The sequence below is a fragment of the Oncorhynchus keta genome, chromosome 15, assembly GCF_023373465.1.
Source record: "Oncorhynchus keta strain PuntledgeMale-10-30-2019 chromosome 15, Oket_V2, whole genome shotgun sequence".
In the NCBI taxonomy this organism is placed as follows: Eukaryota; Metazoa; Chordata; class Actinopteri; order Salmoniformes; family Salmonidae; genus Oncorhynchus; species Oncorhynchus keta.
In genome coordinates, this window is record NC_068435.1 from 9,694,473 (window position 1) to 9,707,323 (window position 12,851).

Here is a 12,851-nt window from a genome sequence, read left to right on the forward strand (position 1 = left end):
TTTACGGATAGTAGCTCATATCCCGCTAAAGGTCTTATTGAGGATATGTTGTTTACATGCAGCGTTGATATCCGGCTCATGAGAATCCCTGTATCCATGAATAAACAGAATATTTAGAATGTAAGTATATGGGTTAAATGGAATAGTAAGTGAAATATGGACACTAACTGTAGGTCTATAACCTCTGACATGTAATATAATATAATACTAACTGTAGGTCTATAACCTCTCACATGTAATATAATATAATACTAACTGTAGGTCTATAACCTCTCACATGTAATATAATATAATACTAACTGTAGGTCTATAACCTCTGACATGTAATATAATACTAACTGTAGGTCTATAACCTCTGACATGTAATATAATACTAACTGTAGGTCTATAACCTCTGACATGTAATATAATATAATACTAACTGTAGGTCTATAACCTCTCACATGTAATATAATACTAACTGTAGGTCTATAACCTCTCACATGTAATATAATATAATACTAACTCTAGGTCTATAACCTCTGACATGTAATATAATATAATACTAACTGTAGGTCTATAACCTCTGACATGTAATATAATATAATACTAACTGTAGGTCTATAACCTCTGACATGTAATATAATATAATACTAACTGTAGGTCTATAACCTCTGACATGTAATATAATACTAACTGTAGGTATATAACCTCTCACATGTAATATAATATAATACTAACTGTAGGTATATAACCTCTCACATGTAATATAATACTAAATGTAGGTCTATAACCTCTCACATGTAATATAATACTAACTGTAGGTATATAACCTCTCACATGTAATATAATATAATACTAACTGTAGGTCTATAACCTTTCACATGTAATATAATACTAACTGTAGGTCTATAACCTCTCACATGTAATATAATATAATACTAACTGTAGGTATATAACCTCTGACATGTAATATAATATAATACTAGCTGTAGGTCTATAACCTCTCACGTGTAATATAATATAATACTAACTGTAGGTCTATAACCTCTGACATGTAATATAATATAATACTAACTGTAGGTCTATAACCTCTGACATGTAATATAATATAATACTAACTGTAGGTCTATAACCTCTCACGTGTAATATAATATAATACTAACTGTAGGTCTATAACCTCTCACATGTAATATAATACTAACTGTAGGTCTATAACCTCTCACATGTAATATAATACTAACTGTAGGTCTATAACCTCTGATATGTAATATAATATAATAATAACTGTAGGTCTATAACCTCTGACATGTAATATAATATAATACTAACTGTAGGTCTATAACCTCTGATATGTAATATAATACTAACTGTAGGTCTATAACCTCTGATATGTAATATAATATAATAATAACTGTAGGTCTATAACCTCTGACATGTAATATAATATAATACTAACTGTAGGTCTATAACCTCTGACATGTAATATAATATAATACTAACTGTAGGTCTATAACCTCTCACATGTAATATAATACTAACTGTAGGTCTATAACCTCTGATATGTAATATAATACTAACTGTAGGTCTATAACCTCTGATATGTAATATAATATAATACTAACTGTAGGTCTATAACCTCTGATATGTAATATAATACTAACTGTAGGTCTATAACCTCTGATATGTAATATAATATAATACTAACTGTAGGTCTATAACCTCTGATATGTAATATAATATAATAATAACTGTAGGTCTATAACCTCTCACATGTAATATAATACTAACTGTAGGTCTATAACCTCTGATATGTAATATAATATAATAATAACTGTAGGTCTATAACCTCTCACATATACTATAATACTAACTGTAGGTCTATAACCTCTGACATGTAATATAATATAATACTAACTGTAGGTCTATAACCTCTCATATGTAATATAATACTAACTGTAGGTCTATATCCTCTGACATGTAATATAATATAATACTAACTGTAGGTCTATGACCTCTCACATGTAATATAATACTAACTGTAGGTCTATAACCTCTGACATGTAATATAATATAATACTAACTGTAGGTCTATAACCTCTCACATGTAATATAATACTAACTGTAGGTCTATAACCTCTGACATGTAATATAATATAATACTAACTGTAGGTCTATAACCTCTGACATGTAATATAATATAATAATAACTGTAGGTCTATAACCTCTGACATGTAATATAATATAATACTAACTGTAGGTCTATAACCTCTGATATGTAATATAATACTAACTGTAGGTCTATAACCTCTCACATGTAATATAATATAATACTAACTGTAGGTCTATAACCTCTGACATGTAATATAATACTAACTGTAGGTCTATAACCTCTGACATGTAATATAATATAATACTAACTGTAGGTCTATAACCTCTGACATGTAATATAATACTACCTGTAGGTCTATATATAACCTCTCACATGTAATATAATACTAACTGTAGGTCTATAACCTCTGATATGTAATATAATACTAACTGTAGTTCTATATATAACCTCTCACATGTACGATAATATTAATGCCTGCAGAATTAGGCATTTCTTGCAGTGAAATTATACAACAAATACAATATTGTCTCGGGAACAGGAGTGGAGAAATATGATTTCTTTCTTTCAGGATCTCTTGAGAAAATATGAATGTGATGTGTTCTCTTTGACACTGTTCTGCAAACAGACAGTATTCCAACCACATAAAATATATGCTCAAGACAAACTAAAGTCTCCTCAGAAACCTGTTTCATTGTTTCCTCAGCTTTTTCATTTCCTTAAAACCGGTCAAACTGATCACATTTGGACATTTTGTACAGGACCAATCTTTCCACTGTTTTGGCAGTTATTGCAGTTATTGTTTTCTCCCTGGTCCCTAAATGCAACAGACAACGTTGCCACTGTTAACTAGATTACTAATGCATTCATTCTATCGATGGAAGATGTTATTCTGGTGATCACTACTTTATTTAGTCTTCTGGGGGCAACAAGTTACGACAAAAGAGAAGCTGCATGTATCTAACTATAGTTGACAAACAAATGGCCTACCAGATGTCAGAAATTATAATATGGCCTACCAGATGTCAGAAATTATAATATGGCCGACCAAATGTCGGAAATTATAATATGGCCGACCAAATGTCGGAAATTATAATATGGCCGACCAGATGTCAGAAATTATAATATGGCCTACCACATTGCTTCCCCAGCGACAAGTGACACCTTGCATTCCCCATCGCCCAGAGACAAGTGACACCTTGCATTCCCCATCGCCCAGAGACAAGTTACACCTTGCATTCCCCATCGCCCAGAGACAAGTTACACCTTGCATTCCCCATCGCCCAGAGACAAGTGACACCTTGCATTCCCCATCGCCCAGAGACAAGTTACACCTTGCATTCCCCATCGCCCAGAGACAAGTGACACCTTGCATTCCCCATCGCCCAGAGACAAGTTACACCTTGCATTCCCCATCGCCCAGAGACAAATGACACCCTGCATTCCCCATCGCCCAGAGACAAGTGACACCTTGCATTCCCCATCGCCCAGAGACAAGTTACACCTTGCATTCCCCATCGCCCAGAGACAGGTTACACCTTGCATTCCCCATCGCTCAGAGACAAGTTACACCTTGCATTCCCCATCGCCCAGAGACAAGTGACACCTTGCATTCCCCATCGCCCAGAGACAGGTTACACCTTGCATCCCCCATCGCTCAGAGACAAGTTACACCTTGCATTCCCCATCGCCCAGAGACAAGTGACACCTTGCATTCCCCATCGCCCAGAGACAAGTGACACCTTGCATTCCCCATCACCCAGAGACAGGTTACACCTTGCATTCCCCATCGCCCAGAGACAAGTTACACCTTGCATTCCCCATCGCCCAGAGACAGGTTACACCTTGCATTCCCCATCGCCCAGAGACAAGTGACACCTTGCATTCCCCATCGCCCAGAGACAGGTTACACCTTGCATTCCCCATCGCCCAGAGACAAGTTACACCTTGCATTCCCCATCGCCCAGAGACAAGTTACACCTTGCATTCCCCATCGCCCAGAGACAAGTGACACTTTGCATTCCCCATCGCCCAGAGACAGGTTACACCTTGCATTCCCCATCGCCCAGAGACAAGTGACACCTTGCATTCCCCATCGCTCAGAGACAAGTTACACCTTGCATTCCCCATCGCCCAGAGACAAGTGACACCTTGCATTCCCCATCGCCCAGAGACAGGTTACACCTTGCGTTCCCCATCGCCCAGAGACAAGTGACACCTTGCATTCCCCATCGCCCAGAGACAGGTTACACCTTGCATTCCCCATCGCCCAGAGACAGGTTACACCTTGCATTCCCCATCGCCCAGAGACAGGTTACACCTTGCATTCCCCATCGCTCAGAAACAAGTTACACCTTGCATTCCCCATCGCCCAGCGACGAGTGACACCTTGCATTCCCCAGCGACAAGCGACATGTGACACCTTGCAGCGGAACACTTCGTCCAGCTTCCACTCCTCATCAAATCAAAATCAAATCAAATCAAATGTATTTATATAGCCCTTCGTACATCAACTGATATCTCAAAGTGCTGTACAGAAACCAGCCTAAAACCCCAAACAGCAAGCAATGCAGGTGTAGAAGCACGGTGGCTAGGAAAAACTCCCTAGAAAGGCCAAAACCTAGGAAGAAACCTAGAGAGGAACCAGGCCAGTCCTCTTCTGGCTGTGCCGGGTGGAGATTATAACAGATCATGGCCAAGATGTTCAAATGTTCATAAAGGACCAGCATGGTCGAATAATAATAAGGCAGAACAGTTGAAACTGGAGCAGCAGCACAGCCAGGTGGACTGGGGACAGCAAGGAGTCATCAAGTCAGGTAGTCCTTGGGCATGGTCCTAGGGCTCAGGTCCTCCAAGAGAGAGCAAGAAAGAGAGGAGAGAATTAGAGAACGCACACTTAGATTCACACAGGACACCGAATAGGACAGGAGAAGTACTCCAGATATAACAATACCTCCCAAGTGCCACGTCTGTGTACACAACGTTAATATTTTTCTTTCCAGCGCCAACCACCTTGCCCCCATCCCCACCTCTTTAGGTATTATTATTATTATATTATTATTATTATTGTATCAACTCTGACAGCCTGTCCGACGGGCACAGGAACTGTCAGGAAGTCAACTCACGTCTTTGGCACCACCACGAGAGGTGACACTTCGGTGTTAACAGGGGTGTATTCATTACGCCGATTCTGTTGCAAAATGTTTCTTAAACATAAGTAAACAGAACAAAATGGGGAGGGACCTACCTGAATTTGTCCAATAGAAACTATAGTTTTAGTTGCAAAATGCTCTCTGTTTGTACTAATGATTAAACCCCAGCTTAGCAAGAGAGTTTAAGCATCGCAACCAAAACAAAGATTTAACAGAAGTTAATGCATGGATAAAGTACAGATGTTGGATCTTAATTTGATCACCCTGTTGCAGGATAACTTTCCTACAATGCAGGAAATGTCAAACTTGTAGTGTATTTGTGGTTTAAAAAGGCTTCTGAAGTTTTTAATTTCCATTTTGAAATAATTTCCACATAAAACATCACATTTCCTGTTGCTGCAGAATTATTTTCCTGCTATAGAAAACTGGCTCAAATGTAAGATCCTACATGTGTACCTTGTAATACTCATCCATTCCATTTCAACAACACAGCTCAGCATCGTGTGGCTTTTCTTCAAACACCTGATTTTAGATAATGAAGGTATCAAGTCAGCTCTTTGCTGAGCGAGGACACCCAGTAGCTTTCTACAACTACACTGTTTTGCATCATGGCTACAATGCAAATTCAGTAGACCTTTTGACCTTTTAAAAAGAGACCTTTGACAGTACGTCATGAGTGGAATTCAGACAAAAAAGGCACTTTGGGGTTGTGGTCTTTTGCTTCACGAATTCTCTAGGTTTAATGTAGAGGTTTTTTTCCCCTGAAATGAGACCCATAACCTTTAGACTGAGCATGGGTGAGTCAGTTGAGCCCACTGCGTTCTACTCAGGGGTTCTAGAAGTGGACCAAGCCCAGTTCTACTCAGGGGTTCTAGAAGTGGACCAAGCCCAGTTCTACTCAGGGGTTCTAGAAGTGGACCAAGCCCAGTTCTACTCAGGGGTTCTAGAAGTGGACCAAGCCCAGTTCTACTCAGGGGTTCTAGAAGTGGACCAAACCCAGGTGCCAGACCACTGCGAGCTGAAGGATTACGAAGTGCTACTCAGGAATATTGAGACAGGAATATTACTGCATTGTGACCTAGATTAATGTGCTTGTGGTGGATTCGAATCAGGATACAAACATCTGGCGTTACCATTTGGTAGTAGTATACAGTAACTCAATTTGAATCTGAAGTTGTGTAATATTTTAAGCAAAATAGAAGTAATCTCTTCTCATGTCATATCATATAATTTGAGTTATAGACTATGGGTCTATCTTGCTAGTCAGTGAAAGGTTTTTGGACTTGGTCATAAAGATCTCTGTGTGTACATGTGTGCAGGTACACACACACAGACATCTGAAGTACTTGTCAAGCGTCTTCCTGTCTCTCTCTCTCAAATCGGAAGTATTAGTTAAGCGTCTTCCACTCTCTCTCTTTCTATCTATATTGTCTCTCTTTCAGAGGCTCTGTCTCTTTCTCTCTCGGAACTAGATAGTTGGATAATTGAAAGCAGCACTCCAAATCCAATAGAGAAGAGGGCAGCCGCACATGTTTGACAGAAGTCAAAAGAAGTCTGTGTCCTGATGATAGTTGTTTGACGTATAGGCTAAGCTATCAAACAAGACCATACAGCACTTCACACTGCCCTCTACACAGGGTATGGTTGAGAATGAGGAAAAAGGTCTGGAAACATTGTTTGAATAGATTGTCTGCTTGAATAGATTGTCTGTTTGAATAGATTGTCTGTTTGAATAGATTGTCTGTTTGAATAGATTGTCTGTTTGAATAGATTGTCTATTTGAATAGATTGTCTTTTTGAATAGATTGTCTGTTTGAATAGATTGTCTGTTTGAATAGATTGTCTGTGTATCATCTGGATACCAAATGTGCTTAATACTGTCTTCACCTGTGTCTGGCTACGGATGTCTGTCTGGATACGGATGTCTGTCTGTTTGGCTACGGATATCTGTCTGGCTACGGATGTCTGTCTGGCTACGGATGTCTGTCTGGATACGGATGTCTGTCTGGCTACGGATGTCTGTCTGGCTACGGATGTCTGTCTGGATACGGATGTCTGTCTGGCTACGGATGTCTGTCTGGCTACGGATGTCTGTCTGGCTACGGATGTCTGTCTGGATACGGATGTCTGTCTGGCTACGGATGTCTGTCTGTCTGGCTATGGATGTCTGTCTGGCTACGGATATCTGTCTGGCTACGGATGTCTGTCTGTCTACGGATGTCTGTCTGGCTACGGATGTCTGTCTGTCTGGCTATGGATGTCTGTCTGGCTACGGATATCTGTCTGGCTACGGATGTCTGTCTGTCTGGCTGGATGTCTGTCTGGCTACGGATATCTGTCTGGCTACGGATGTCTGTCTGTCTATGGATGTCTGTCTGGCTATGGATGTCTGTCTGTCTGGCTACGGATGTCTGTCTGTCTGGCTATGGATGTCTGTCTGGCTACGGATATCTGTCTGGCTACGGATGTCTGTCTGTCTACGGATGTCTGTCTGGCTACGGATGTCTGTCTGTCTACGGATGTCTGTCTGGCTACGGATGTCTGTCTGTCTATGGATGTCTGTCTGGCTACGGATGTCTGTCTGTCTGGCTACGGATGTCTGTCTGGCTACGGATGTCTGTCTGTCTGGCTATGGATGTCTGTCTGGCTACGGATGTCTGTCTGTCTACGGATGTCTGTCTGGCTACGGATGTCTGTCTGTCTGGCTGGATGTCTGTCTGGCTACGGATATCTGTCTGGCTACGGATGTCTGTCTGTCTATGGATGTCTGTCTGGCTATGGATGTCTGTCTGTCTGGCTACGGATGTCTGTCTGTCTAGCTATGGATGTCTGTCTGGCTACGGATATCTGTCTGGCTACGGATGTCTGTCTGTCTACGGATGTCTGTCTGGCTACGGATGTCTGTCTGTCTACGGATGTATATCTGTCTACGGATGTCTGTCTGGCCACGGATGTCTGTCTGTCTACGGATATCTGTCTGGCTACGGATGTCTGTCTGTTTGGCTACGGATGTCTGTCTGTCTGGCTACGGATATCTGTCTGGCTACGGATATCTGTCTGGCTACGGATATCTGTCTGGCTACAGATGTCTGTCTGGCTACGGATGTCTGTCTGGCTACGGATGTCTGTCTGGCTACGGATATCTGTCTGGATACGGATATCTGTCTGGCTGTGGATGTCTGTCTGTTTGGCTACGGATGTCTGTCTGTCTGGCTACGGATATCTGTCTGGCTACGGATATCTGTCTGGCTACGGATATCTGTCTGGCTACAGATGTCTGTCTGGCTACGGATGTCTGTCCGGCTACGGATGTCTGTCTGGCTACGGATATCTGTCTGGCTACGGATATGTGTCTGGCTACGGATATCTGTCTGGCTACGGATGTCTTTCTGGATACGGATATCTGTCTGGCTGTGGATGTCTGTCCGGCTACGGATGTCTGTCTGGCTACGGATGTCTGTCTGGCTACGGATGTCTGTCTGGCTACGGATGTCTACTTACTGATCTATGACGGTGCCAGTGTATTCTCGGGGGAGGAAAGGGTGTGGTAATTTGCTATGTCTGTGAAGACGTTGTGCAGTCTTCTGTTCTTCAATATTTAAGCCCAGTTTCTCCTTTTTGTATGTGTTATTCAGAAGCTGGGCAGTAGCATGCAGTCTGAGGAGGGCACAGAATGGCTCCTGGAGCTGCTGATGGAGGTGCAGCTGCAGCAGTACCTTTTGCGTATCCGTGACGACCTTAACGTGACGCTCATCTCCCACTTCGACTACGTCAAAAACGAGGACCTGGAGAAGATCGGCATGGGGCGGCCCGGTGAGTTGTTATAGTGGGGATGGTGTTGGGGGTGGGGGGAGCATTTTGCAAATCTTTTGACTTTTGGCTGTGCAAGTTACATTTTTCATTGGTCGCATTGGTGAGCTGCACATTCTACCTGGTCACCTCAATTAAAACATCCGATTTTTGGGGACCGGATAAAACCATGCATTTGTTACAGTAAAGTGCATTATCCTCATGATTCCTGTAGTAAAAGTGTCAGCCTGTTTTTCTGGGGCCGGCTGCTGTAATGAGGCTCTCTCTCCCTCCTGTGCCCCTCTTATTTCTCAACGATCGTTATTGAGCTCAAAGCACGCTGTTTTATAATCAAGATATCTGATATGGCTTTGAAATACAGAACGCCCAAAATTGCACAATGGCCATCACGAGTGCACTTGGCCTCATTGCAAAACATTTTTTTGGGGGGAGGGGACATTACTTTTACTGTTAGTTTAGTACATGGCTAGGTGTTATATTTGAGTGGTTAGAGCATTGGGCCAGTAACTGAAAGGTTGCTGGATTGAATTGAATCCCCGAGCTGACAAGGTAAATATCTGTCGTTCTGCCCCTGAACAAGGCAGTTAACCCACTGTTCCCCGGGTGCTGTGGATGTTGATTAAGGCAGCCCCCCCGCACCTCTCTGATTCAGAGGGGTTGTGTTAAATGCGGAAGAGACATTTCAGTTGAAGTCATTCAGCTGTACAACTGACTAGGTGTCTCCCCTTTCCCCCTTTGTTTAGAGTTAGCGATCTAGCTAATGTATTTAGACTTAGCGATCTAGCTAATCAATTTAGAGTTAGCGATCTAGCTAATGTATTTAGACTTAGCGATCTAGCTAATGTATTTAGAGTTTCCACTTCTTTAGGTGATGAATTGGGGCGGCAGGTAGCCTAGTGTTTAGAGTTAGCGATCTAGCTAATGTATTTAGAGTTTCCACTTCTGTAGGTGATGAATTGGGGCGGCAGGTAGCCTAGTGTTTAGAGTTAGCGATCTAGCTAATGTATTTAGAGTTTCCACTTCTGTAGGTGATGAATTGGGGCGGCAGGTAGCCTAGTGTTTAGAGTTAGCGATCTAGCTAATGTATTTAGAGTTTCCACTTCTGTAGGTGATGAATTGGGGCGGCAGGTAGCCTAGTGTTTAGAGTTAGCGATCTAGCTAATGTATTTAGAGTTTCCACTTCTGTAGGTGATGAATTGGGGCGGCAGGTAGCCTAGTGTTTAGAGTTAGCGATCTAGCTAATGTATTTAGAGTTTCCACTTCTGTAGGTGATGAATTGGGGCGGCAGGTAGCCTAGTGTTTAGAGTTAGCGATCTAGCTAATGTATTTAGAGTTTTCACTTCTGTAGGTGATGAATTGGGGCGGCAGGTAGCCTAGCGTTTAGATTTAGCGATCTAGCTAATGTATTTAGAGTTTTCACTTCTTTAGGTGATGAATTGGGGCGGCAGGTAGCCTAGTGTTTAGAGTTAGCGATCTAGCTAATGTATTTAGAGTTTCCACTTCTTTAGGTGATGAATTGGGGCGGCAGGTAGCCTAGTGTTTAGAGTTAGCGATCTAGCTAATGTATTTAGAGTTTCCACTTCTTTAGGTGATGAATTGGGGCGGCAGGTAGCCTAGTGTTTAGAGCGTTGGGCCAGTAACCCAAAGGTTGCTGGATCAAATCCCTGAGCTGACAAGGTCAAACAATCTGTCGTTCTGCCCCTGAACAAGGCAGTTAACCCCACTGTTCCCCCAGTAGGCTGTCATTGTAAATAAGAATTTGTTCTTAACTGACTTGCCTAGTTAAATAAAGGTTAAACAATTAGCACCTATTTAATTAAGCATGTATATAATATAAATGCTCATAAAGATGAAGGAAAATGTGGCTCTAATGAACAAGAAATAATGATTCTGATGCCCAGTTTTGACAGTAAAATCTAACAAAATTGTCAATTAGGTTGCTTTATATCTAAATATTTGTAATCATGCATTGCTGATTGGACATGTTAAATTTAACATTAGATTTAACAACTTATTTATTGAATAACATCTCAGTAGGTAAATGTATTCTATTGTGTAACGCTGCAGACGTTTTTTGTTGTTGCACCAAATCATGGGCTGGTGCCAACTGAAAAAGTTGGTTTGAAGTCCTGTACAGAGTAATAATAATATAATAATAATAATATATGCCATTTAGCAGACGCTTTTATCCAAAGCGACTTACAGTCATGTGTGCATACATTCTACGTACCATAACTAGTCAATCTGAAGACAAAGCCCCCTGATAAAGCTAAATTACTCTCCTCTTTTTTCTTTTCACACTTCACTGTCCTCCCTCCTTTCTTGTGGAGGGAGAGTGAAGGAGGGAAAGGGAAAGATGGAGAGAGAGAGAGAGAGAGACTTAGAGAGAGAGAGATGGAGATAGAGATGGAGGGAGACTGAGAGAGAGAGAAACGGAGAGCTAGCGAGAGACAGAGATGGAGAGAGAGAGAGAGAGAAACGGAGAGCTAGCGAGAGACAGAGATGGAGAGAGAGAGAGAGAGAGAGAGAGAGAGAGAGAGAAACGGAGAGCTAGCGAGAGACAGAGATGGAGAGATGAGAGAGAGAGCGAAACGGAGAGCTAGCGAGAGACAGAGATGGAGAGAGAACCGGACAGAGTGGGAGTAATAATGGAAATGCGTACTGTAATTTCTCCAAGCAGGTCCCATATGGTCTGGTCAGCATGTAAAGCAGTGGTATTCAAACTTTTTTAGCGGGAACCCCATTTTTTTCTAGCAGAATTTCTGGTGACCAGAAGTATTTCTCGTGACCCAACACCAACACAACCTTAAAATCGGTAAATGTTGACTTTTTAAGTCAAGAAATAATCTTCAATTCATTGCATTTTCATCTCTTATCAAAATGAAAATAAACCAATAAATACATTTACTCAATAACATTTTATTTTTCAAATTATCTTTCTCAAAAACATTTGTATAAAATGTTTTGAGGTGACCCCTCTGCAGTTCTGCCGCGACCCCTTCTTTGAATACCTCTGCCCTAAAGCCTGCCGCATGCTTCCTAGTTGAAACAGTTTTCGCATATATTATACCCTCATGTTTTTAACTGTTTTTGTTCATTTGGGTGTTCAGCAGGTTTTTTTGGGGGGCTGGGCAGTACTTTTTTTGGGGGGGGGGCTGTTCTCACACACCAAATGTTTTCTTGAGGCAAGTCGAAGGTCGGTAGCCAAAGTCTCCGCCCCTTCGTTGGTAATTGGTCAACAGGATTCTTCAATGAAGTGTTTGTTGTTATTCAACGAGACATGACTAGTTTTCATGCAAAACATTTTTTACTCAAGAAATACTGCACCAAACACCTTAGTAAAATTGTGTGACTAGGAAGAAAGTCAATTCATTACAAACTTTTTCATTTATCTTAGATGAATTCAGACTGTTTTGAGGAAGTTTATACTGGCTGTGTGGTTGCTACAGCATCTGAAGAGGGACAAACATAAAAATTGCTGAATTCTGCTAGGAGCAAACCTGAACCTAGTATACGGGCACCCTAAACCAGTCTGACAGGCGTGCGACCTTATGCACATTAGTGGGAGAGAAAAAAAGAAACTAGCTGCTATAGCTCTTATTTTCTCTCCCATTTTTCACGCTCTTAAGCCCCCCTCTCAACTCCTCTGTCCCTTTCCCACTCACTCTCTCTCCTCTCTCTCCTTTCTCTCTCTTTCTCCTCTTCCTCAAGCACACTCCTTTTTTCTTTATTTCTTGTGAAACTACTAGCAGCTAACTTTATTTTGGAACATTTTACTCACCATGACTGAGAGATGTGGT

At 41.5% G+C, this 12,851-nt stretch overlaps 1 protein-coding gene across 3 annotated transcripts in view; it reads left to right on the forward strand.

The window, feature by feature from the left end:
- LOC118395167 (activated CDC42 kinase 1-like) overlaps positions 1-12,851 on the forward strand; it is a 178,421-nt gene that overhangs the window by 74,940 nt on the left and 90,630 nt on the right. For all 3 annotated transcript variants that reach the window (XM_052463247.1, XM_052463245.1, XM_052463246.1), the window contains one exon: positions 8,877-9,054. In XM_052463247.1, the coding sequence (XP_052319207.1) occupies positions 8,892-9,054 (163 nt within the window). In that variant the 5' untranslated portion in view covers positions 8,877-8,891. The remainder of the gene's footprint in view (positions 1-8,876; positions 9,055-12,851) is intronic.